At 36.9% G+C, this 27,034-nt stretch overlaps 3 protein-coding genes across 8 annotated transcripts; 1 reads left to right on the top strand and 2 right to left on the bottom strand.

Annotated features, from left to right (window-relative positions):
• Positions 1 to 68: 68 nt before the first annotated feature.
• On the bottom strand, positions 69 to 6,871 carry LOC107223817 (pre-mRNA-splicing factor ATP-dependent RNA helicase PRP16). Of its 4 annotated transcripts, none has more exons than XM_015663630.2 (8): positions 6,002 to 6,865; positions 5,579 to 5,811; positions 5,097 to 5,380; positions 4,328 to 4,935; positions 4,049 to 4,192; positions 1,467 to 2,379; positions 705 to 1,380; positions 69 to 593 (listed from the first exon to the last, which is right to left on the bottom strand). In XM_015663630.2, exons 1-8 carry the CDS (start codon positions 6,479 to 6,481, stop codon positions 512 to 514), a joined length of 3,420 nt encoding a protein of 1,139 aa, XP_015519116.1. In that variant the 5' UTR covers positions 6,482 to 6,865; the 3' UTR covers positions 69 to 511. The 4 variants fall into 4 exon arrangements, with proteins under 4 accessions (XP_015519116.1, XP_015519117.1, XP_015519118.1 ...); XM_046741812.1 differs by lacking the exon at positions 69 to 593 and having other exon boundaries at positions 795 to 1,017; positions 1,100 to 1,380; positions 6,002 to 6,871; XM_015663631.2 differs by lacking the exons at positions 5,579 to 5,811; positions 6,002 to 6,865 and having other exon boundaries at positions 4,328 to 4,915; positions 5,097 to 5,231.
• Positions 2,494 to 3,728, top strand: LOC107223818. Its single transcript, XM_015663633.2, has 2 exons — positions 2,494 to 2,840; positions 3,166 to 3,728. Exons 1-2 carry the CDS (start codon positions 2,570 to 2,572, stop codon positions 3,567 to 3,569), a joined length of 675 nt encoding a protein of 224 aa, XP_015519119.1. The 5' UTR covers positions 2,494 to 2,569; the 3' UTR covers positions 3,570 to 3,728.
• Positions 6,872 to 8,419: 1,548 nt separating the features above from the next.
• LOC107223821 (inositol-trisphosphate 3-kinase homolog) lies at positions 8,420 to 25,474 on the bottom strand. 3 transcript variants are annotated; one of them, XM_046741814.1, is made up of 4 exons: positions 24,914 to 25,474; positions 10,162 to 10,447; positions 8,900 to 9,580; positions 8,420 to 8,797 (listed from the first exon to the last, which is right to left on the bottom strand). In XM_046741814.1, the coding sequence occupies exons 1-4, from the start codon at positions 25,009 to 25,011 to the stop codon at positions 8,594 to 8,596; spliced, it is 1,269 nt and encodes a 422-aa protein (XP_046597770.1). In that variant the 5' UTR covers positions 25,012 to 25,474; the 3' UTR covers positions 8,420 to 8,593. The 3 variants fall into 3 exon arrangements, with proteins under 3 accessions (XP_046597770.1, XP_015519123.1, XP_015519124.1); XM_015663637.2 differs by having other exon boundaries at positions 10,162 to 10,431; positions 24,914 to 25,473; XM_015663638.2 differs by having other exon boundaries at positions 10,246 to 10,431; positions 24,914 to 25,472.
• Between the last annotated feature and the right edge of the window lie 1,560 nt (positions 25,475 to 27,034).

Genomic DNA, 27,034 nt, shown 5'->3' with positions numbered 1-27,034 from the left:
TAACCAGGGAGACTATTATAACATAATGAAAATTTCTGCATGATTAAATAACACATATTCCCAATAAATATCTTAAAACGGTGATCAGATAGGCTGATTCACTTTTTTATTATTGCTTTCTTATTATTATCAGTTAAGTGTACACAAAAATGACTCTCGCTGTATTTCGATTTCGCTCTGTGAAATATTGGATTGCAAAATAAGTTTGTACTTCACTTTTTCCCTCTAATATAGTCCGTTGATATTTTAATTCGTACATTCATTACAATTTCTTATATACTATGATATTCGAATGACATTATATGCTACACCTAGGTATAATCAAGTAGAATTCAGAAAAAGTATTGTAAACGAAAGCCAGAGAACGTAATACAAGTAAAATCTGGTCCATATATATAAATTTTTCAGAAATGGATTCTTGTTCCTTAACATTTACTTAAAATATCTAATCGCAAGAGACGAGTCATTACATGGAAAACATACCGTATATTACTTGCAAATTTATAATTGATCACAATCCGAATCGGCCGGGAGTTTTCCGATAACTTACTGGTGTGCCAGGGTCTCTTACACCGGGAGTTAAAATCTCTTTCCTGTGAGAAAAAATTTTTATTTTGTATGAACACTTTAATTCTTCACTTAATTTCAGGTACAAAAATTACGGTTTTAATTTTAATCTCATTTTAGTGTGATAATTTTCTTACTTTCTCACTGAAGCTTGTTCCTTTTCAAGCTGCTCTTGCGCTCTTAGCCGCATTTCTTCCTCGGCAACCTTCATTTGCCCTTCCATTTCATGAAGATGCTGAAGCGCTTGTTGTCGTTTGGCTCTACCGCTACGCCCTGTCTCTTTGACACTAAAGAACATTGGGCCAAGCTCGGCTAGCCAGTGACCATCAACAGCGGTAACGCACTGCATGTATTCTTTGGCAGTCATTACTAGCTCGTGATAAACAACGTAGTCAGGGGTGAATCCCATGCCGAACAAGGCAGACGTAGGATGAAGATGACAAGGCATTCCTGTACGACAATTAACGTACTCTCCTATACCTTTGAGACGTGCAGCTTGGTGGAAATATGCTGAACAAATACATTTCCTCACCACATCCCAGTCTGTGCCACAGCTTACAACTTCTATTTTTTGTTGCTTAAGTATCTCTTCTAGTTGTTGACGCACTTCTCTCACTTTTCGCATTGCTTTCCCATGTATAAAGTGGTCGTTACACCAAGAGGTTGAATAGCCGTTGGATTTCCACTGGTTGTATACATTCAGGAATGTCAAGTGATCCGATTCTGGTACCTGGAACTTTTCTCTAGCAGAGTCTGAATCTTCCTCTCGCCCCTTTGGTCTGTAGAAGATTGATGGGACGGAGAGCATTGAAACTGCAGAAACATAAATGATAAATAATTAGGTACTAAAACATCCAAGGATAGATTCAAATGGAGTAAAAAAGTTCCGCATTTTATACCTATGATGAGAATATCAGCAGTGCAGCCAAGCTGAGAGGCGACGATAAGCATTTGACACTGCGGAGGATCCAGAGGAAATTCGGCCATTTGACGTCCGAGTGGAGTAAGGCGTCCTGTATGATCCAGAGCACTTAAGATCCACAACTGATATAAAGAATTCAGTATATTATCTTGAGGTGGAGGGTCCATGAAGTGAAAAGCAAGTAGATCCTGCACCCCGAGAGATTTCAGAAGGAGGACCGTGTTGGCTAAATTGGTTCTCTGAATTTCTGGTACTCCAGTAAGAAGTAACTCATCCATGTACTGGCGACGCGTATAAAGGCGATAGCAATGTCCTGGTCCTGTACGACCGGCTCGACCTGCTCTTTGATCAGCATTCGCTCTTGAGACAGGATATACCTGTAGCGCATCCATACCTATTCTTGGATTATAGACTTTCAGTTTGCAGTACCCTGAGTCAACGACGAATACTATGCCATCCACAGTCAGGGAGGTTTCTGCGATATTTGTTGCCACAACGCATTTACGAAAGCCCCCTTCCGCTCGTTGAAATATTTTAGCTTGAAGATCGGATGGTAACTGGGAATAGATTGGGAGTATGGAGAGTGGAGGTGCAGAATCAATTTCTCCGAGACGTTCTTTGAGAGCCTCGCATGTTACTTCGATATCTTCTTGTCCAGGCATGAATACCAGAATATCTCCACTTCGGGGTTGGAGATGAATTTGTAAGACTTGTTTAACCGCAGCATCGACATAATCCTCGACTGAGTTCTTGGCATGTATTATTTCAACTGGGAAAGTACGACCAGGAATTGCAAAAGTAGCTGCGTTGCCAAAGAATGCTGAGAATTTCGTCGAGTCCATAGTTGCCGATGTTACTATAAGCTTCAAATCGTGCCTACGTGCCACCACCTATAATATACATTGACGGTTAATAATCTGATAAAGTAATCGCAAATCGTGAATAGGCCAGTAAAAAATAAAAATGTGATTCAAGATTATTGCCTTAGACAATTTGCAATATAGATTAGATAGCATAACCGAACCGTACTTCACCAGATACACTCATTGTTATTGTGACTCAAGCCTTAAATGATAATCAATGGCAGCTCGACTTTTTAAGTCGTTATTATTGGGGAATAAAAGCAATGGATGCAGTGGATATCGTGGAAAAGCATTAGAAAGTACAAGACTGTTTCCATTGAGAGACTCTCGTTGGTTTACGAAAAAAGAGTATAACTTATTTGAAAATGTACTTGATTCTGGTTATATCCTCGAGCTACGTGCTACGAACAAAAATGATGGGCGCAACGTTAATAAAGATATAGCAGCTACTGTGGAGTACGGCATTGTTCTATGGATAGAGAAGCCGGGTATGTATTTAATTAAAGTTTTTATTCAACTATTCAACAACAATAATCTAGTATCAGTCAAATACATAGGCAAGGTAACAGTTTCACTTCATTTATCACGTTAATGAGATAATTGAAACTAAGTGAACTGGATTGTGACTAATAATTTCACGAGTTTTAAATGAATTGTTCCTATTAGTGAACAGAAACTTTTCATCTGAAAATGCTTACTTTACTTAAATACATACTTTATATTTTTTACATTATCAAAAACACAGTTTTATTTACTTTATATCATCTGTGAATTATAGTTACCATGAATAAATATTTGAATTCTCTGAGGTAGCTGGAGAAAAAAAGGAAGCTATGGTGGTACACCTTGTCAAGGCAAACAACAAGTATCAGAATAAAGGTCGAGGAATAATATTTAGTACTTTGCAAAGTTTCTGGGCCGATGCTACAGAGATTCGAATAAACAATACAGATGATTCAAAAGAAAGCCCTAATGCCTCGTCAATAATAATTGAACGGATAAACTGTGCATCAAAAGGCTCTTACAAATGGACAGCGAGTCGGTCTTTTGTTCGATGGTGTCGTTATGGTCATTCTGTACCTGATAAAGAAATTTGGAAAAGAAGAGAGATGCAAAATTCTGTAATACGTTGGGGAAGCGTTTCTGCAAGCGCAGGAGCACTGCTTTATCTTTCTAAACAGCAACGACATCATTCTGCCGGTAATCATAGGGCATAGAATGATATCTGCTCATTAATAACACTGTTGATATTGTCAAGTACAATGACTAGTAATTCTTTGTGTAACTGTTACTGTAACAATGTAAAGAAAAGTGAGGAGAAATTGTTAAATCGAAGAAATATGTAGCTTCACCCAAAACTTGAATAAATTTCTGAATAAATATTCTATTTTAGTGTTCAGTATTTGTTTCGATTCTTTTTTTTTTCATTTCCACTGCACTTCATCGATTATAAACCACTGTGATAACATGATAATGTTAAACTACCTAATCTGGTATAATCATGATATTTAAGATAAGAACGCTCGTTTTTGAAGATACCAAGTTTGCTATCGATGACATAAATCATGCCCATATTTTGTTACACTGAGTTCGAAATGAAATCGTAATCAAGTTTACCAATATCTTGCATTAGGATTGTGTGAACTAACCAAAGGACAACAGGAAAAATAAATCGTAAAAAGAAATAGCAGCTGACCTCTCTCAGTAGTCCAAATAGTACGTCAGTGGACAGAGATCTTTCATGAGCCTCATCCATGATAACGACGCTATATCGATCCAAATCACCCTCTCTTAAACTCTCTCGTAGAAGAATCCCATCGGTCATGTACTTTATGACAGTCTGATGGAACAAAAATTTTCGCAATCAAAATTAAAGTTGTAACAGTATTACGAAGAATTCTGTTACACATTAAATGGCATTGTTGCAGAATGTTCCCAGAAAATTTTCTAGATTAATTAAATCTCCAGTGCTCACCTCTTTTGAAGTACAATCTTCAAAACGAATTGCATAGCCAACTTTTTCCCCCAATGGTGTAGCCATTTCATCGGATACTCGCTTAGCTACAGACATGGCCGCAACTCTTCTCGGTTGAGTGCAACCTATGATACCGTAACGGCTGTAGCCATCTTCATGCAGGTATTGTGTCAGCTGAGTAGTTTTTCCGCTACCAGTTTCTCCAACTATGACAACAACGCTATTTTCTCTGATAACATTTAACAGCTCCTGCCTCACTGCAAAAACTGGGAGACTTCTTCGCTGGTTCTGAATTGTCTTATGCTTGAAATCGCCGGAGCTTTCGCCAGTGTTAATGTGACGAGCGTACTTCTGCCCTGCTTTGAAGTCAGTATCTTGGCCTTGTTGATCTCCTTCGGCTGGCTTGCCGTCAGGACCGCTTACTCCCATAATGTTTCCAATTGCTGTGCCTGCTAATTCCCAATGCTTACGTTGCGCTCTACGGCGTTCTTTCTGCTCCCTATAGGCCCGTACTAAAGCTGATCCTTTTCGTGCAACCACGGCCATGTCTGAACTCGGATCCCGGACTGGTACCACTGGCTCAGGCTGCTTTGTGAACACGATGCGACCTAATCAATCTCATATCATTTCAACGAAAGAGTTTTTTGTTTTTAAAGATTATTTAAGTGAGACAGATGAGGTTTTACTAAACTTAATGAAGCAAGAACTGCAAATTTTACCTGAAAACATTGTAATGAATATAACGTGGTTTAAAAATCTTGCTTCTCACCATCTAAGAAAGGCGGCACTACGTTGTGAACTAATAGATGAACTCTGGCTTCTGCTTCGTCATCAGGATCATCGTCATGTTCCAGGGAACTTACTACACCCGAAGTCAACATTCTGTTGCGCTCCCACAGTTCGTTGTCCTTATTTATTTGTCGCTGCTGAGCTGACACTCGTCTCTCACGCTTTGCTTCCATCTCCATTTCCTTTTTTTGTGCATACTCTTCGGAGACATCAGCAAATGGACGATTTTCTCCGTCATCTAAAGCATACCATTCCCGATCCAGTCTGAAATTTACCCGGATTGAAAAAATATTAGAGTAACAGTGATAATTTTCGTTCAATCTAATAGACTAAAAAAAATTTGAAAATACGAACGATTATTGTCAGAACCAAAATCATAATATTTTTAGGTAGCTAAAAACAGAAATATAAAAAAATTTATTCGAGGATACATGGTATTGGTGGTAATGAAGTTTGATATACCTTCTCTGTTCTTCTTCCCACATCTCTCTTTCTTCGCCATCGGTCATCGGAGTTGCTCCAGATGCTTTACGCTCTTTGATCCAAGAGTTATACTTGTACGAAGGCGTCCATTCGCTCCTTACACTGTCTTTCGGATCTTTGGATCCATAAAGTTTTGGTGTTGGATGATCCCATGTCGATTTTCGTGGTTCAAAATCATCGTCGTCGTCCCAATTACTTCGAGAAGTTGAGTCCTGAAATTTAAAATTCCAGAGCGTCATATCAATTATAATAGAACTTTCATAAAAGCAGAAACTATTCTGAATCTCGTATAAAAGTTATTGAGAGAAGGTAATCATGGATATGCACTTGGACTAAGTAACAAGTTTTCATAGATTTAGTTATTCTTGGATATAAACATTAATAACAGATTTTATTGCTTACCTTTGTTCTGAATTTTGGCGTTTGAGGTTCGTCTTTAAATCTCATCGGCGTTTGACGCACGCTGTCTCTGCTTCGACTTCTATCTCTATCACGTTCCCTATCCTTCCTACGTCTCTCCCTATACAATCGATCTTGAGCATCTATTCTTTGACGACTTAATCTGTCTTCGAATCTTCGTCGTGCTTCTGAATTTACTCCACCAGTATGAGTTGGAGTTTCTTCCTCGTGAAGGCGGTACTTGCGTTCCTTGGGATCAGGGTTGTGATCCGGCGATTGGCTAGTGCTAGGACTAGACCTGGCGCTGCCAGGTTCTTGCGAATTTTCTCTCCGCTTACGCTCTGCTAGTTTGTCTAATCCTAATACAGACGGTTGCGGTTTCTTGAAGGTATGATCCGAAGCCTTTTTACGAATGATCAGACCTCCGGTCTGATTTGATTCACCTTCTAACCTGTACAACTCTGGATCTGGATCCTCTGACATTTTCACCGCGAAAGTAGATACTTATTTACAATTATTGTTCAGAAAAAGCAGCATTACACTTAAGAACCAATATTAGCGACGGAAAATGGCTGTAAACGTTCAAGTCAACACAAAACACCGTGGCGTTCTTTTTGTTAAAAAATGAGAATAAGGTTAACTTTGGTTGTCGCCGTGATGACAATCCGCGTCTTTCACAAGACCGATCTTAAAATGCGGTTAAATAATCGCAGGTGAGTTATTTCATGATTATCAAATTACGACCGCACGTTAATACTGAAGTTTTATTGAGAAAAATCTCGATAAGAAACGTTTTATACAGCACGTAATCTCGTAAAACACAACAACTTTCTGTGCGAATTAAATAATTTCAGAAGTTCCAAGTTTGGTCAAGAGGAGCGCTGTTCTTCGAATGCCGATCAATGATGTGTGGCAGCATATGTGTATGCTTGGTAATCATTTTTCCGGCGCAAATCACACGAATCTTTATCATAAATGTCGTTTACAGATTGAATCAGATTCACCAGAAAAAATAATGTTTGTAAGATAAAACAAAATGAATGATGTGAATAAAACCTCAGGTTTCATAAATACACTCTAATTTTCTACACAGAGCTTCCAAAAATCTACAGTTCAAGAATTAGCATACAACATCTCCATTTTCCATGTTGTTCTGATAAAAGGCGATCTATTTCGATACTTTTAATTTTAGCGACCTTTATTTAATTTAGAATAATATTTAAAATATAACATTAGTTGCCGATGATTAAAAATAAAAGAACAAGTGGTTAAAAGCCTGTACCGTCATTCAGGCAGTGCTACATTTCAGAGGATCCCAATATTATGCATTTCTATTATAACAGGTGAAAAAAATGTCGCTTAAACGCAACTGTAAATGTTGATGTTTTGTAATTTCAAAGTCTCGAAATATAGTTCAAGTTATTGACTAAGCTAATGAAAATCGATATGCTCATTATGTTGTTATTCATTTTTTGTACACCAAATCTTTAGCGAAACTGTAAGACGAATAAATTTTAATGCCTTAATGCACGTTTCACCCAATTCCACGGAGTCAGCAAACAATAACAAAACGATCAGGGAAAATGACTTACACAAATAACGAAACATAATTGTTACTCATGACTGACCATTCAGGTGCAAATTCAAAGGAGCCTAATTATTCAATCGTGAAAGCTTGAAAATGTTTTTAGATTAAAGTTCTGATTCAAAGGCTATCATTAGAATTTCAAAGGACTGAATAAGGCATAGAAGGAAAAAATAGAAAAGTTTTTTTTAAGAAAATTCAATTTTGCTCAACTTTTGAACCATAGCCTTTCACAATAAATTAGAATTAATCATCCTGTACATACCTCTAAAACCGCGTCACAGTGGCTTAATTCCAATTCAGCTTTGTAGTTAAATATTAGGTCAGCTGTCTTTTATTTGTAATTTGTGAAATCGTTGCTATCCATGAATTTATTTTCAGCGATGACGCGTAAATAGACGTAATAAGAAAATCTAACTGAATAGTACCCGCAGCTGGTGAAGTATTCGACAGGCGTAAGTGAAACACCAGTACACATAATACCGTCAATTAAAAGCAGCTGCAAGCAGGTTCAGCCGTACTATACGTTTAATGCTATAGCTCACCAGCCAATTGATAATTTGTTGAGCCTATTGTGACAATTATCTAGTTCGAACTTGTAATTAGGTCAGCTGGAGAATTGTTTTGTTTTTGTCTTATCTTTGAAAGTCCCATGCACAATATTAAGTGAGTAATTGTTTTTTCCGTGTTCAGTAGAAATAAATAATCGGAAAAACGGTTTAACTGCCACGATTTCAAAGGTCATCGAGATCTGAAAAAGGTTTTAAATCGAATTCAATGATACCCATCGAAATATGAGCCGGTAGAAACGCATCTGAGCGATGTGTTATAGATAATAATTCGAAGGTAATTTATTCTAGTAATATTTCTTTTATAAATATATAATCTTAAAATACAATATAATCAGACCAGAGAATTTCGTTATCAAATCTTATACTAAACAATAATTTATATAATTAAATAAGATTATAATATTCGTATAATATATGTCAGTCAGAGGTTGCAAAATTCTACGAAGAGATATCAACTTCTTCAATAGTTGAAATCAAGTTATCCAACCCAAAAAGAAATCCTTCCTCGTGATTGCCTTGTTCCCAACCCGATCTGTGGGTTAATATCTGACCGTCAGAAACTCTGTAGGTCTTTGCAAAGTCTATCAGCCAAACTCCAACCTTGTCCTCGTCGTATATCATGAAAATGCTGCTACCGATTACCTTAAAAAGAGAAAAAATAGGTTTTATGTTATGAATCGTTACAATAGTAATCAATAATGCATTCTAATTATCGCATTACAGAGTCAAGAGATACGAACTCACCTCATGGGTTTGGAAGTACGTCGACTGTTGGAATTTGACCCGAAGATTTCTGAGCCGCTCAAGTAATTTTTGTCGGGTATTTCCACGGCCTTTCAAGAACATGGCCATAGTGCCAAGAACCTCGCTATGAGACTTGACCCTCTTTAGGTCGGTGATCGGCGGTGCACCCGGCAGTTTCATAGCCTCAATTCTGAACCCGTGACTACAGGTCGAACTCTGTTGTTCGCGAAACTGCATGTATCGCAACTTAGTAACAGCTCGCTGTTCGTGTTCCTGAATAGTAGGGGCATCCGGATCGACGGCAACCATTTTTTGATAAAGATCCGGCCTGGCTGCTGTCTTGGAAACTTCAGACTCGAGAAAGGTACGCGTACCCATTTTAATGTCCATGACGTGCGGGTCGTTGAAACCGAAAAGTAGGTCTTGAAGTTCAATAAACGTGTCCCCTTTGTACTCCACCTCACGATAATACCGTGGCACGCAATCTCTCATCGTTTCATCTTTGCTCAGCGCCTCGTATACCATTCTTTCGGTATTCTCCGCGCCTCCCGTACGTCTTTTCCACACTGTTCCAGGTCCGGCTGGAGCAAAACCATCCGGATGTCCCGATAATTGAAACCACGACTTCAGGCGGTTCTTCAGCAACACGTCGCTTGCTGGCGCAGTAAGATCGAGTGCATTCTACAAACATAAGCATGATAAATTAGTTAAAAAAAAAAATCGAATTCATTTAATTCCGATGCGGATTGTTATCCTTAGTCTTTTTCTCGTTTGGTTTTTTATTTTCAAAAGTGAGCCATAGGGGTAGCATACCATGTGCATATGGGAATTTTGCAAGTTAATCTCTGACCGCTTGGGCTTTTGGTGAAAATCAAATCACGAAGAAACTAGTCTTGCTGCCCTCGAATTTATCAAGCAAACGACGCTAGATAAATTACACTAGCTATGAATTATCGTAGAGCTGAAGTAGAATCGTAAGTGAGTAAACGGCCGCCATCTTGATTTTGTCCCGAATTTCAAACTCAAATATCAAAAACGAATCCGCTAACAATTTGAATCTCTACATCTCTATAAAATAATCATCTCTACTTCACAGAGTTTACGGAAATACTGTTCTTAATTTTGAAAATTTATTCAATATATACAATTGTGCTTGGTGACGAAATTTTCCGACTCGTGAAGAATTCATGTATTTAATCAACCAGATGAAAGGGGGTTCTAAAAGTGCAGGGATAAATGAAATATGAAAGGATAACACGTACCAGAGCGAGAAATTTTAAGGATAAATCTTCATCTGGCATGGACGTGTCGGAAAGCACAAGGGGGAATTGTTCGAGTCTTCGTACCGTTGCTGGGTCGTTGGGAAGTTTCGAGTTAGCAGAACCGGATCTACTGCCGACGGAAGTGCTCCTTCTCCATTGTCGGAAGGCGGTAACTGCAGAATACGAGCCCGGATTTTCTTTACGGCGCCGCTGTTCCTTTGGCGAAGCCGATTCATGCCTTAAACGTGATGGCTGCTCCTTGCTCGAGGGCTGTAAGCAAACAAACCTACTAAGAATTTAACGACGTCAAACATGGACGTCCTGAAAATTAACGTATTTTCTTATGGACGTCACGCGTGTAGCTATAACGATTATAATGTGGAAAGCCGTGTTACGTGTTGGGGACAATTAAATGAGAATTATCGAATTGATTTCAGCACATGTTGGCACACGAGGATCGATGTCGCAAGTGAAAACGTAAAGTAAAATAAATGGAACAGAACAAGAGCATGTCTATGTACGAGCTTGCGCGTTTTTTCACAAGAATGCAAAATAAACCACGGAGACTCTGAACTCATTCTGTTTATAATAATATACATTATGTAAAATATTGTGTCTATGCGATAATTAAATAGCGCGACAGTTATTTCTCGGTCGTACAACAGTACATATTATAACACAAGTCGAAAGACTATAGTCATAACAAAAGAAATTAACGAAACGAAGTGACGGAAGTTGCTAACCTTACTTCCAGAACCTCGATTTTAAATCATTTTCTTTTACGCCAAAGAAAAAACAAGTAACAATAATTCCGTACACTAGATGTAAGCCAGTAACAAAGATGACAAAAATACAAATTTATCAATCATTGCATTTCGTTGCAGATAAGTTTTATTCGTTATTGTAAATGTAATAAAACAAATTTTCAAATATAAAACGTGTACTGCCTATTTATATATTTTATCAATTTAAGGGGCCAATATCTTCCCGGCACTCGTAAAAGAGGGGAGAGAACGAAAGATAAAGATACGATAGGGAGACAGACGCAAGTGCGAAGAATAAATTCCCAGAAAGTATAATTTGTTGTATCTGCATACCTACGTATAATATAAGTATTGTACTAAGCACGATGCCGAGGCGCGTGTGTTTATGCGTGAAATACGAAAAATCAAGTTTTCACTCTACGTTCAAATTGGAGAAACCATCTTTTCGAATAATGTTACATGCGGTACTGGTTATATAATGCGCACGCCGATCATCGATCGTATATAGTATATGGTACGAGTCGGCGATAACCGCGCAACTCAACGAAATGCCCGAGGTTCGCAGCAACTCTGTACTTAGTCTACAATCTGAATACCTTATTCCGAGAGATAGAGAGAGAAAAAAAAGAGAGTGATAAAGATTGAACAGTCATACCGTTTCGTGACTTTGCTCAAAGTTGCAATGTCTTATTATTCTCTTTACCTAATAAGCCGTTATAATTCGACTATAATATGTATACAATCGTCAGCGCGAATCTAATTCTATAATTGACGATTTTCTTCCATCTTACAATTAACCCTTTGAGTCATAGTGGTAAAGTATTCTTACCATCTATTTTATATCCATTATTTGTATAGTTAGAGAGCTTTTCAACATATTTCTTTGCGGGTTTTTTTTTGTTTGCTATTTCTGGCAGTATAGTAATAGGTTTTTAATACTCGAGAGTAATTATTGCGATATAATGCAAATTGTTATTGTTAGCAACAAATTGATTGGCAAAAAATCGTGAAGATTGAAGGAATAATTCATTTCCGAGCAAGTTACTCCTCTAAGCATATACACGTTTCACATAAATTATAAGTTTTTAGGGTCGCTGATTACGAATCTGAAATCGGAGTTTAAAAATTCAAGATGGCGGACGAAAATTTCAAATTCGATCGGATCCGGAGAAGAAACTTTGTCCAGGGGTTTTTGGGGTCGCCGTTTACAAATCTGAAACCAGATTTTGAAAATTCAGTGCGGCGAAACCAATCAGCGACCACAGAAACCCCTGCTTTGAATTTTTTCACCGGATTCGATCAAATTTGAAATTTTCGTCCACTGCATTGGATCCGCCATCTTGAATTTTTTAAATCTGGTTTCAGATTCGTAATTACCTGCCCCAAAAACCTTAGAATACTATCTTGTTATAAAAGTTGACTCAGCACAATAATGTCATTCAAAGGGTTAATTCGATGCAGGTATACATTTGATGAAATTAAATTTTTTATTCCTTCAGATACATGGAAACGAAAGCAAACCAGTATAAAAATGAACAGAATACAACAAAAAGTATATTTAATTTGTGAAGTACTCGAGTTGGCAAGAGCATATTTTAATCAAGCAAAAATAAATCACTGAAATGAGAATATGATACGTTTTACTGATATTGATATAGTACATAAATATACATGTAGATAAAATTTATCTCGCATTGCACGTGTTACCTGCTTCGCTTGCACGATCAAGTTTGTGCTTTTAAGAGTTCATAGCGAGTTACAGGAAACTGTTGATAAAATTTTATATCTATATAAATACTGCAACATACGAGAATGATGATAAAGCTTTCGAGTGTTATATTTTACCGCGGTTTACGTATCTATTATGCAAATATGCCGCGGTTTAGTTTTACTCGTTTTTTCTTTCTATTCTTTTTTTTTCTTTTTTTTTTTGCGCTTCATGAAATATATACTGATAATTATTTCTTAATAGCTATTAATTAACTCCGTTTCACATCTCAACCTGACATATCTAGGTATTTTATGCATATATCACTAATTAATCTCTCGTACAGATGAATTTTAAGTCTGCACGTGATACAGATATTTATTTGTTAGTTATGGCATAATAAGCGATATCCACGGAAAATCGAGCAACTTATCGAATTTCAATTAATTTTTACAATCAGTTAATAGCATTCACCCCAATTCACCATAAACTTTCCTTCCTTTCTCTTCATGCTCAAATTTATATACGAATTTAAGCAATTTCTTCTACCACATTACTTGAGGAAAATTTTACTGCAGAAATACGAATGCACGATATATCGATGTAGGTACTATGATGTTGCGAAAAAGAACACTAGTTTCATAAGAGTTGAAAGAAAAATAAAGGAAGAATAAATCGAATCTGCAATCTGTACAGCCGGTATAATATAAAATTCCGAATCGACTAGATAACTGTTCGTTTCAAAACCATTGTATGTACGTACACAATGCGTTATATACATGCTTGTGTGTATGTGTGTGCGTGTGTGTGTACATAATGAATATTGTTTGTTACATACACGGAGTATATGGATAAAAATTTCGTAACAAGATCGAATCACATGTATTTGCGGCGTAACGAGGCAAATTCCGCACTATATACCGCATAAATATTTATACATACACCTATGTATACACATAATTATGTGGTACATAATACACCACACGTATGTTATAATATTCAAATTTTCTTTAAGTATATAAATTATTTGTATCGTGTTCAATAAGAAAGGATCATATCACGCCAACGTCAAAGGTGAATTCTTTGGTACGCGAAATGTCGACGTTATTTTTTCTTAAAGAAGTCTCCCATATTATGCAGACGTGAATTCTTTCTCTTAACCATAATATAATAATGCTGGAATTATGAATCGCAGTGATTCAAGTATTATAATTAGTCGTCATAATAATTGCGTCAGTATTTTTATTCGTACATAAATATACATGTAATATTTTATGAAGTTCTTTCAATTTTTTTTCTTTCTTCTCGTTATTACACATCAAAAACAGTTGCGTAAATCCTGCGCCGGTAAACGTATCGCGCAGTCCAGAAAGTTATATTACAGCACATGTATAAAGACGAGTTGGTTGTACCGGAGACGTGTTGGGTAATTACAAGAAACCTGTTGCAAATTCGGAAAATTCATCAGGGCCGACGTCATTCATATCGACATCGTATATTCCCATACAAACATACATGTTTAATGATTGAGCCACCATGTATGTAGCTACCATAGATATTAAACTATGTATGTTGTACATACATACATACAACCTCCGAGAATTGTATTATCGAATCGAGACTTGATTATAAATCGCTAACAATCATACAATGTTGAAAATTACGTGGATTTTTGCACGCTGTAGTTCTTGTTAATATTCATCGCGCTATGTGGTTTCTTTTTTCTAGTTCAAGAAGATTATATATTACAGGTATAGTCAGAAATTACCGACCGAAGAAGATACGTCACTGATTTTGAGTAATATCAGTGCTTACATGCATACACGTCGTGAAAATACCGCAGATAGCGCAATTTTTATTGCACGTACATATTCAAGCAACGTTGAACAAAAATATATCGAAAACCTTTCTGCTTCATGCCGCGAGATTAACGACAGAAATACGTATGTATACTTGAGGACCATGAATCTGAGGCGGCTAATTTTTTCCACTGGACAGTTATATTGGCAACACAGAGAAACCTGCAGCGCCACAGTCGGCCGAGCGCGAAACAAACTCAATCTCAATAAAGGTAACATAACTCATGACCATCGAATTTAACCTTAGAATACGTGTCAACCTAAGAAGTCATTATCCCCGCGGTATTCTAAGGTTAGATTCGACGGTCATGGTTTACGTTACGTTTATTGGGATTGAGTTTGTTTCGCGCTCGGCCGACTGTGGCGCTGTAAGTTTCTCTGTGTTGCCAAAATAACTGTCTAGTGTAAAAAATTAGCCGTCTCACATTCATTGTCCCCCGGTGTACATATTTCTGAAAGCCAAAGTAAACGTCATTTTACTGACGCGATCCGGTTAAGATGGACTTTATACATTATCCTGCTAACGATCGATCAATCTATTAAATATATTTTTACAGAAGTGTATACGTTAGTTTCTTGATAGGCATAGACGCGTTCTCGGTATATGACGTATGTAATATGATGACCCGCAATTTTCCTACCAATTCGTCGAAAGCAATAAAGAAGAATATTATACATATTTACACAGATATATTAGGGTGTATCGAAAAATCAAGTTCTTCGAATTGCGACACGGACTAGTGAGAATAATATCGGTGTTGACAAAAAAATAAAGTGGTTTCAAAGAGAAGAATCTTGATTAATATTTTCAGCTTGAGCAAACGATTTTAAATTTGGAAATTTCCTTAATACGGCCAGATGTTCCTGAATATAATAAGGAAAACAAGAAAAGTCAATGCTGATATATTTTTTATCAATAGATATAGCTGTAGGAGAGTGAAATAGAAATCTGACTGACATATATATCCATAATTAATAGGAATATCTTTCTTTTTGTAATAATTATGACAAGCGATATTCGAGTTAAAGCTGTGAATTATATTCGATTGGCTTGAAAAGTGATACACTGCAACAATTTTATCAGCTTTGTGCTGCAGAGTGGTGCAACAAAAGTGTATTATACATATACTGCAACGTTTAATGTATATTTTTCCAATGTCTCGGTATTCGATTTTATTCGTTCGCTACTTATATTTATTTATAACCGCTGTTCCTGCACGTGTGATAATACTTGAAAAAAAAATATTCTTCGCACACCGTTTACCGCCATTCAAATAATATTTAGTATTCGTTAATCGTCATATATTAATGGACGTAGTTTAAAAAAATTTCACATATCTTTCATCACGGTATCGTGTAAACTTTTAATAGATTCTCTTCAACAATAAGTTGTTTGATGTTTCCTTCACATTTACAAAAAATTTATGGTTTTTTTCTACTTCTCTTTATCTCTCTCTCTCTCTCTCTGTCTTTCTCCGATATAAATGATTCGTGAATGAAAGTAACGAGTTTAATATCTTGAAAAATTGCATGAAGTAACGCGAATTAAGAAAGGTAAAAAATTTGTTTACAATTTACACGCACGTATAATAATATTATATAATACACTACCGTCGTTTCGAAAACTTGAAATTATAGGTATGTGCGTCTAAAAAAAAGTATATACGAAAATATTTCTCGAGCAATTGCGTTCAATCAACTTAAAAACTCCTCTTTTTTCCTCGTTCGCGTGAATGTATAATTAATAAATTAAAATATACCGAACATTGTAAACCATGTAAGCAAACTATTCACACGCCTGCTGCATATTTCGATGAGAATTATTCTGACTGTACGCACTGCGAAAGGTGAAAAAGTAAAAATTGAAAAAAAAAAAAAAACCGCAAACAAGTGATTGGTACAGAAACTAAAGAACACCCACTAAACAGACGTTTGATAATCAAGACACGGGAACGCGAATACATAAATGGTAATAATTATGCATCGCCTGCAGAGGTTGTTTTATTTTTATACACAACGTGGCGCATGTACATAATTCGCAATGTAGAAATGATGATCGTTTCCGTGTACATGAGACCCCCAAAATTCGCCGTGTAGTACGCCTTATATATTATATCTATAATATTATAGGCGAAACGATGCGAAGTCAACAACCGTATTTCATACGGCATAAGGATACTGTACATATACATACGTATAATAAACCTACTTATAGACTTAAGTGTTGCAAAAAAGTACCGCGTGGCTTGATTTTGAATGAGAATCGCGTGCGAAAAAACAATGAAAACATTTACACGTCGTACTTCTAACGTCCGGCTATCTTTAGAGCAGTCCTCGTAGGATATTTATACATATAAACATAGAGTATGTATGCAAGTACAAACACGTACACATATACATATATATGTCCAAATGCAAATTATACATATTTATTTAAGGTACATATGGCGTCGAAAATAGCGATACAAAATCCTCTACTGGATACGCGTATCACTGTAATGTATAAGGCGTGTAATCACTGCACACAAAACACACGCACGCAATACACACAAGTCTAGCATACCTTGCGCATATCTAGTTTCAGCGACAAGGTATTAATTTTAATATCGCATAGGCAAGGTTTTCTATATATATAAATAAAATATATATTTACAACATATACATATACACGCATATTTGCATACATAATACAAGGTTGAGGAAATTTGGCGTAGTGACAAAAGTTTTTTTGCAATAATTCATTACATGCAAAGCGTAAATTCAATTGGAAGCATTGACATCTACGCCGGTAATGTCATAAGACAGTAATAGATAATATTCTTTCATATCTTCACCTTTCAATTATTTCTCCTTCAAAAACGTTTATATTTAATATTTACGAGAGCAAAAAAAAAAAATGTTATTGTATATGTATATATGCAAACGTACAATAATTTATTACAGACGACGGCATTGAGTCTGACCGCGAACTGCATTATAGTCAGATGATTAGCTATACTGTACAGGTATATGTAATATACGTATTCGTGTATAGTATTGTTATGTAGGGTTTTGAGGCTTGACAAAAAAATTTGCATCTCGTTCTTTGCGCATCGAGACGCCGATTTCCATTTGGCAATTTTAAACAGCGGAAATGTATCCGCGTGTTATAAAATCTGAACGTTAATTAAATGAAACACGAAACGCCATGCCGTGTAGCAGACGCGTAGGATTCTATTTGTATAATATGATATTTGTGTGACAAAAATCAATCGAAAAATTGTATTTTGTAAAAGAATAGCACATTGTGTAACAAGGAGGCAAACTCAACCTTTTCGGGCTGATCGTAAGTTTGCAATATGAGTCTTAGGTGAGTCAAAGACGAATATTGCAAATACGGGAGGCGAAAATACCGTTGTCTCCTTGTTGCACACCATTCTTGACATAACAAGAGTGTGTTACGCGTTTTTTCACGAAGCACAAATTTGAGGTTAGGATCGCGTAATCTCGGTTGCGACAGCGCATGCGCGCGGACAGATAATGGATGCCTGTATATAGACGTGAAATTCTGCTCCCCATTGAATCCCGGAAGCCGCCATTTTAATTCGAGCCTCATTGTGCCGCCACCTGTTGGCAAAATTTCTAATCTCCTTTCATCACGGAAGTTTTTATGGCGGGGTCACTGCTGCTTACGCTGGTTCTTTACGAAACAAATGAACTTATCACACGACGTCCACAATTAATATTGAAAAATTTGAATTCATATGGAGCATACGAGAGCTCCAAAAAAATTGCGCCTTCCGGGATTCCAATGGGACGACGCTGCGCCCATGCTAGACATACGCAATCGGCTATTTAGTTAGTATATACCGGGACAATCTGGTGAAACTTCAAAAACAACTGCGCATGCTCCAAATAATTCAATCTCATTGGTCGGCGATATTTTGCGATGCAGGCGAGCCAACGTAAATAAAATGTGGACGTTCGAATTTTCAAAGAGCATAAGTATTAAATTCCGATCGTTCTTTGAACAATCAACTTTCCGAACCAATAACAAATGCTTCCCCAAACCTTTCGGTGTCACTACCTCAATTATTTAACATTCTAACCTCGAAAATCCGTATCAACTACATCGCCGGCAGAAACAGTTTGACAGCTGAAACTCGGGTTGGCCAGCCTGCACGAACAGTCGATAAAACTCGCGCATGTGCAGTTGATTTTCAGGTTTTAAGAGATTGTCCCGGTATATCAGTGCCTAGGAGTTGAAAGTGGTCTTTTCTGTACTCCGCGCATGCGCATTCACAGACGCACACGCGCCGTCATAGAAACGGATACTTTGCGTACGGAAAAAACGCATGAAAAAACGCGTAAGACATGCTCGCGTTGGATAAAAATAATTGTGAATCTGCTTGATGAAATTGGCATGCCTTTGCTAAAAATGTAAACAAAATATATACAAAGTTTTTACGAACGAGCAATACACTAAAAGCAAAAAAACATACTTCTTCAAATAACAATGCTCCGTTTCACTGGAAACAACTAACATGAAAAGCCGATTATAAACTTAAAAATATACAGGTATATACAGGCATAATCTTGAAAAAGGAGAGATGGATAGATAGATAGAGAGAGAGAGAGAGAAAAAGCTGAGGACAAAGATTCACCACATGATTATTTGGCCAAACGTTATTTAATGTTTACCGATTAGCGCTAACCGGCGAAAAGATTTAGGCTGTGTAAAGTGAATACAAATACAAACGAGTAGTTGTATAATGTATATTCTATAGCAAGCGGATTTTCATAATTATTCAAAAATTTATTATACTAATTTTGGCCAAGACGAATGGTCGTCAAGTAGCGAAGAAGACTCCGGTTATCCTGCAATGCTGATGTTACCTCTGAAAATTTTCAACTCTTTACGCACAAGCATACCTTTGAGATCGACAGTAAAAAGTATGATGGTTAATTCCTGATCCAATAATCGTGTTTGCTTGCGAGAGCGAAAGAGAAAGAACAGTGATAATCGTACTGCGTTGTAGCTTTGCAGCTAAATTTTCAGCACCGTTAACACCGTACAGCAGATAAGAAGAAAATTTGGAGCCGTACCTTGAGACTAGCGCGATAAGCGGTTGTACATAAAGGAGTTACAGATTAAACTCTAATAATTTTTACCGCAATGGTTGATCGTTTTTTTTCTCCACCAATCTGCACGCGTTATATACACCACCGGTAAAATTAATTTCAATTTAATTCGTTATCAAGGATCATAAGCTGCTTCATAATATTTAATGTGTTTTTGCGTAAGGAATTAAAGAATAAAAAAAAAAAAAATCTAAAAATAAGTATGAAAATACCGGAGAAATTAAAAAATTCCCTTTATCATATCTCGCCGTTATTCGTGTATTATAAGGTATAATAATTCAGACAATCTGTCGATATTACAAACACGTTAATCACCTCTTCGTTCACGGTTCGTTCGCAAGCAATCAATTTGTTTAATCCAGAAAGGAAAAAAAAAAAAGGAGAAAAAAAATTTATAGTTATTAAATACATCGTCGTCGTTCGGCTTATCGCATTTACCAATTAACTTGATCGCTGATGTGTGCAGGTAAAGCTTGGGTCAAGTAATACGAGATAAATTTACGACTTAGATTATGGTACATATACGTTTCACCCCCTGCATCCGATAATACAAAGGTAATCAATCTTTACAGAGTTTAAGTTGCATGAATATCAGCATATTGCAGATCTAAGCAAGAAAGTATAACGTTATATGTAAATCGAAATATCGATAACGATTGGCAAATTTCTATTTGCAAAACGATCAAGCGTATTGTTGTTCAACGTCAACGAACGTAGACTTTTATCAATAATAATAATAATAATAATAATAGTTATTGCGATACAATTGCGCGCAATGATGATGATCGTTCAGCAAAGCTATATTATAACAATTTTCATAGTAAAAAATATTATACACATTGCTGTCCGAGGATAGAAAATAACCGTAGCTAAGGAACGACGCAGACGTTTCTTCGTATAATATAAACATAATTCTGACTCCTCTCCGTTCTGATTGCGGCTTCGAGAAACGCTATAACCGATCCTAAAGTAGATATGAGATTGACGTAGGTAGTTTCTCCTTTTTTTCCGCAATGTATACATATATTATTCAGACCCATATAATATGTACTTTCATATATGCGACACTAGGATACAGATTATAAAAAAAAGGGGGGAGGGGGCTTTTTCATAGCCGTTACGCATATGTGTAGAATGTACATATATACATATATATATATATATATATATATATATATATATATATATATATATATACGCGTATACGGTATAATTATTTATTCACCATCCGGTCACACCTATATTATATATGTATATATATATATATATATATATATATATATATATTATATTCTATATGAATTCGTATACGTGTATAGATGGGTGCGAAATTTACAATTAGTTTGTTATGCGATTTAGATAATTGAGGCGTTTATTTAAACGACATTATCTTCACGTCTAATTTGATTTCTTCCTTCTAATTATCTTCCTCTCGTTTTTCTATTAAGAATTGACGTAGTTTCCGCCACCTAATTGCCGTTTCCGACTAGCATACTTCCTTCTTGTTCCCCGCATTGTTTTTCTTCGAAACACAATAATATGATTAAGCGTATACGACGAACAGTTGTTTAGAATACTGTTACGCGTGTAATAAGAGTGCGTATATTATACATGCCTACATGTGTAACGTGGAAAAAAGATCACCATACGGCAGTGTGACATCCATGTATGTACAGTATGTGCATATATATATATATATACTTTTGTGTACGCGAGCGTCGATATCGACGCATAATATACCGATGCCTATGCACACGTGTTCGAATAAAGAGAGGCAAAAAAAAAAAATTTTTGTAGCTTATTACCGGCGATTGTAAGTGAAATTTTCTTCATTTGAAAATTTACGAATCTGAGTATGTAATACATATAAGCAGTGCATAAATCAACCTATAAAACTGGTGAATAATTTCAAGTCTTGTACACTACTGTTTATCTCAAACGTAATACAGTAGATCGTTTTGTTGAATGGAACGAAGCGTTATACACGTGCATTACATATATATATAATACATAACTTTCGGCGCCCCCAAAGCTTCGTAACTTGTATTATACTACTACGTATATTTTCGACGATGATAATTAAGTCGAAGAGCGGTAAAAATAGAAGACAAAAATACGGGCGCCGTACTAAATTTTAATATCGTGAAATAGGATTAGAAAACGACGGTCTAGAGCAGGCAGATAATTAAGAATGTATAAAATTGTTCGATTTTATAGGTATCACAGATTTAATACTGCGGATAATTTGCTAATCAATGAATTAGTAACTTAACGATTACGGAATTTCATGTTAGGATTTACGTTAGATATTTTTCTACAGTTAAAATTTTACCACGCAATTTTTTATCATCTATTCATCCTGTGGAAAGCATGAAAAAAAAAAGAAAAAGAAAAAGAAACTCAAATCGTTTTATGACGATTACAGGTATGATCGAACCGATACAATAATAGAATATAGCAACTGCGGTGATTATATTCCACAACCGGAAGTAAATGTAATAGATGAAAGGGTTTTGTGTACAACACGCATCACTCTGTACATATTACATGTATCCACATACGTGTATGTATTCACGGGTCGTTTTTGTAACGTTAATGTATATTACATTACTCGTTACATCTATTGAAAATCAATCAAGTCGTTTGTCCGGAATTCAGGATACAAATTTATATTATACATGATATATCTATGAAACTACGTGCGTAGTTTGTTTAACGCGTTTTACGAGTATACAAAACGATCATCGGCAGTTTGAAAATGCCTTATAAAAGCCGATTATATGCGTGACGAAACACCGCGATCGCTCGCGAGTCGAATACCATGATTATTTCCTCGAAACCCGACGTTTTTCGCAACGCGCGACTTGCCGACGGTTTATATATTATTATATCGAGAGGTCTGCTGATTCCTCGTTGGAGCGAGTCAAACCTGAGTCTTGTTTACTGAATTTTTTACAGGTCCTTATATTGCTAAACATTGCATTCACTTCTGAGAAAGATAAAAAAAAGTATATAAAAACTTTCCATTTTTTGGTATTACTTGCACGATTCGAAAAATCAAATGCTTAGAGATTAGACAACAATGTGGATAATAAGTTTTCTTTCAATATTTAAACATGCGGTTTGGATGAATTAGGCAACGAAATTCGAACGGACGATTAGCGGAACAAAATTTCCTGATTTGATAGAAAAAAAAAAAAACTTTGTGTAAGTGAAGAATTTGGGCTTCGGTATACGTAAAAGGTATAATAACATCGTGTACCCTTGTGCAAGAGTAAAGAAAAAGAACGCTCGTTTCACGGCCTTGTTCTCGAGGTGAAGATGAGAATTCCTTCCTGCATATCCGGATGCACTTCGATATTGCGAAACCAATATGCGAAGGTATGCATACAAACACACCATCAAATTTGTCGTTTAAAGTCGAAACGCCGTTTTGTTCGTTTGAGATTAATTATCATATATATATATACCCAATGTGCATATCGTGTGTTTGCAAAAGCAAAAAACTGCATCACCGAAAGAACGGATGACCGATGAATGATTAATGCCTTCGAGCCTGATTTATAAATAGCTCTAATCATTGTTATTCACATTGTGCTTAATAAACTTCAAGCAACGTGATGCGCGTGCTGCGTCGAGCGAATCTATAATATATACATATAAGTATAAAAGCGTACGTAGGTACGTTCATAGTCGTTTTACAGACGTACGTGCATACATATATTATATATAGATATATGTATATATAAATATACACATATATACAGGAACAAATTTCTCTGACTATAAAAATTTTCTCTGACGTATGACATTTTGATGAGCTAATTTGCGTGTGGCGTGATTCCGATGGGTAAACAATGAGGGGCAACTATTGCCATTGCGGTTGGATTATCAATGAATCTGGATGTTAATCGGGCGGGGGTTAAAACTTGGAATGAACAATATTTGGAATGGCCGATAAATCGAGACTTCAAGTATGCGATAATAAAATAGCGAAAGATGAATTGTTCGAAATGTTGATTTTTGACTCCTTCCAAATTTTGACTCACACCCTGTTAATCATCACATATCAACGCCTGCTTCGCCGAAATTATAAGACTTAGAATCAATCATCGAGAAATTGGATTCAAAACACGTGAACAGATATACGTGAAAATAGCTGAAACAGCTGAAATCAATCAGTCCTTATCGGTTCTAACTTACAGGCTTCGAAAATACGGCCAGCTGGACTCTGCAGAATCTTTTTGCGGATCAATAAAACGCTTGAACCGAAGTCTGAACTGATCGGATATGTGATGCAGGGACGTAAACGAAAAAAAAAAAAAAAAGTGTGAGGTAGAAGTGAAAAAGGCCATTAAATGACTGAGTAAAAAGGCAATAATTCGCAAAAACTTGTCTGCATTAATCAGCTTGTCAACGTTTATATCGTCTAATCAGCATTGGCGTAAAACCTCGACGCGACTTAACAGCTACTTACCCATCCCAAATAAAAATAAGTATTAAAAGAAACTTCGGCACACTTTTTAAATGATTAGAACGCTGATGTAACGTTTAAAATAATTTATCCATCAAAATCGCGTGAGTTTATAGCCCCCCTTTTTTACGTAACTCTTGAATTGATAATCGGCAAAGTGTGCGCGAGTAAAAATTTCTCCAACAGATTTTTTATTTCATGTAAGCTTATTACACGATTTTTTTCTGGAGACAGACATTAGCTAAACACGCGTGAATTCAAAATTGATACAGGTAATTGGTTTTCCCACGTGACGGACGCTCGAAACATCCAACGAAGCTGAAGTTGGAATCGTTGGGTCGTTAAGTAATTTTTTGTCCCTAATAATCACGGATTTCGAAATGCATAAATGTGATTACGTTTATGCAGTATATTATAGTTTACGAAATATGTAAGAATTCGATCGTATTGAAGTTAGTTGCATTATCGTAACGATTCATGTAGAGGAAAAAGCGTTATTTCGCGATTTTGAAATTGTCTGAAATTAAGTAAACCGTAACGAAACAAAAGACAATCATATTTTGAAATCTTCGTTCCTTTAAAATCATTGTAATATTAAGAAAGTCGTTACGATAACTTTGCTAACTTCAACCTCAATTTCAACCTCGTAGGATTTCCATCGTTACGATAACGTTACGAGCCTCAACCTCATTTCAGCAAAGTCACGTGTGATTCGAAAAGCTCGACTGCACAACTAGGTGGCATGGAATTGAGAACAGAGAGAGCAGCCGAGCGCGAAGATCAGCCGGTAAAATGATCCAAACAATATCGAATCGCTATGGCTTACCTTGTTGAAGTGAGCCTGAAGAAGGCGTTCATACTGGTCGACAGCTCGCAGGCAGAGCCTGGTGGTGAAGGCTTCCATTCGGGCTGGAAGCGGGGCATGGCACACACTACTTGACATCGTACAACAATAATACACTCCGAGTATGACGAGGAGTCGGAATTGTCACTGCAGGGTGTAGCCGCGGTGTTAGGTAAAACAGTTTCGAGCGACGAATAGTGCCAGGTAACAGCGGAGAGGAACACTTGTTATCACCCACTAAGCGTCTCGGCATTCGAATGAGAAAACACGTGTCTCTTCGAAGGTAAACGTACGACGATAATATGTTGCGTCTTTACACCGCAGACGGAGAGGATGTCCGACGTTCTTCTCTTCTCCGTGGTTGGATTACAACTGGAGGCTTAGCGCCTGGCCTTTCGAACTAGTCTCATTGCGCCGGTTCGCTCGCTGCCGCCGTTATAACCCACCGAAACTACGCCAGCAGTTGCGACAATAGCTGACTTCACTCGTGTAGAAATTGCCACACGGTTTCAGTTGGTTTCAGTCCAACGATCGTAGCTAATGCCGCTCCACGGTCTAATCGTAATCTGTCGAGCACTGCTCCAGCTATACTCTAATTATCACCACCACACGCGGTATCATCGGATAGACGACGTCACTCTATCGCCCAGACGACTTCGTTTGTTTCCTTTGTTTTACTCGCCATTTTGCGATAGAGGAATGAACCACCCTTCGCAGCTAGCGTGCCTCGTGTTTGAGGCGAGGAGTGGAATTTACTCGCTAGATTTGTACTGCGGTAATGTTCGGTAAAACGCATAGATGCCTTGACCATCTGGCTAACTTGTTTTGTTCCGAAACAAAATGCGACTTCAATTCTATAAGGATTATGTGACAATGACTGGCGATGCAGCTGATGCGAAAAAATGAGATGGATTGTCACATAATTCGTATAGAATCGAAGTCGCATTTTGTTTCGGACCGAAAACGAGTCAGCCGGAAAATTAAGTCATTTATGAACTTTACTGTTCCTCAATGGTTCCAGCGGCTCGCCAATTTTTTTTTTTTGTTTTTTTTTTTTCTTGTTTGGAATCGAAACTGAAACGAGTTTTCTTTCTATAGAAATATGATGTGTCTGTGATCAACTTATGGTTTCTTTCATTCGTCATAAAATTTGCTTGGAAAGGAAACTCGTTCCAGGTATGATTCTACAAAAATGGTAAGCTACTGAGAACCCATTAATTGTTCTCAGCGTCATTCGTATCCGGTTTAAAAGCGTACGCAGGGCGCGACTGAACGCACTGTAATCGATACCGAAAATTATAGACGTTTGGATGATTCGAAGAAGAGCATGAAGAAGAGGAACGACAGTCAACTTCTTGCGAGGTTCAAGCTTGTATAACGTTAACGTATGACGAAACAACGGAAATAAAAAAATCATTATTTTATTACTTCAGAGTGATTTCGAAGGAGTTGAGCAGGCAAAAACGCTTTAGTGTATTAGTTATCTGGAAGTTTTCGAAATAACGATTTTTCAGAGAAATGCACACGGTTACACTAAAGTTGCGAAGTTTAACCTCATAACTTGCATCCATACAGCTGAATATACAGGTAAACTGTAAAATGGAGAACCCTGCGATGCCATAAAAACATGTCTGAGTCAAACCTTTTTCGCTTGTTTGCAGATTCGCTAATTTTGTCAATAAACAGTACCCTGTAGTCCTTCTGCCAGGTCATCAACCCAAATTCTGCATGCACATACTGCGGCTGACAATCAGTAAAAATTGAATAAAAATGGAGAGTCGTTCAACTGTCGTCACATAGTTGTACAAAAAGATCGTTGCTTTGAGTGCAGGAAAAAAAACCTAAGGTTATTCCGTATGCTAACGTATAGTTAGACACTCGGTTGAAAAACGAGCTGCAGGCGATTGATTATCCTTACGACGAACGATGCTGACTGATCTGCTCTCTAAATTTACAAAACGACGAGTCGACCGGGCTCAAGTAGAGCTTCCTCTTTGACCCGTGGACGAGGGGCTCTCGAGTACATCGTTGTGAGAAACGAACCTTGCGGTTCCTTGTCGCGGTTAAGAAGATTAGTTTATTTTTGAAGCGAAGCTTTCTCGA

The sequence above is a fragment of the Neodiprion lecontei genome, chromosome 5, assembly GCF_021901455.1.
Source record: "Neodiprion lecontei isolate iyNeoLeco1 chromosome 5, iyNeoLeco1.1, whole genome shotgun sequence".
In the NCBI taxonomy this organism is placed as follows: Eukaryota; Metazoa; Arthropoda; class Insecta; order Hymenoptera; family Diprionidae; genus Neodiprion; species Neodiprion lecontei.
The sequence above is the reverse complement of the archived record's forward strand: the minus strand, read 5'-3'. Positions and strand labels throughout refer to the sequence as shown.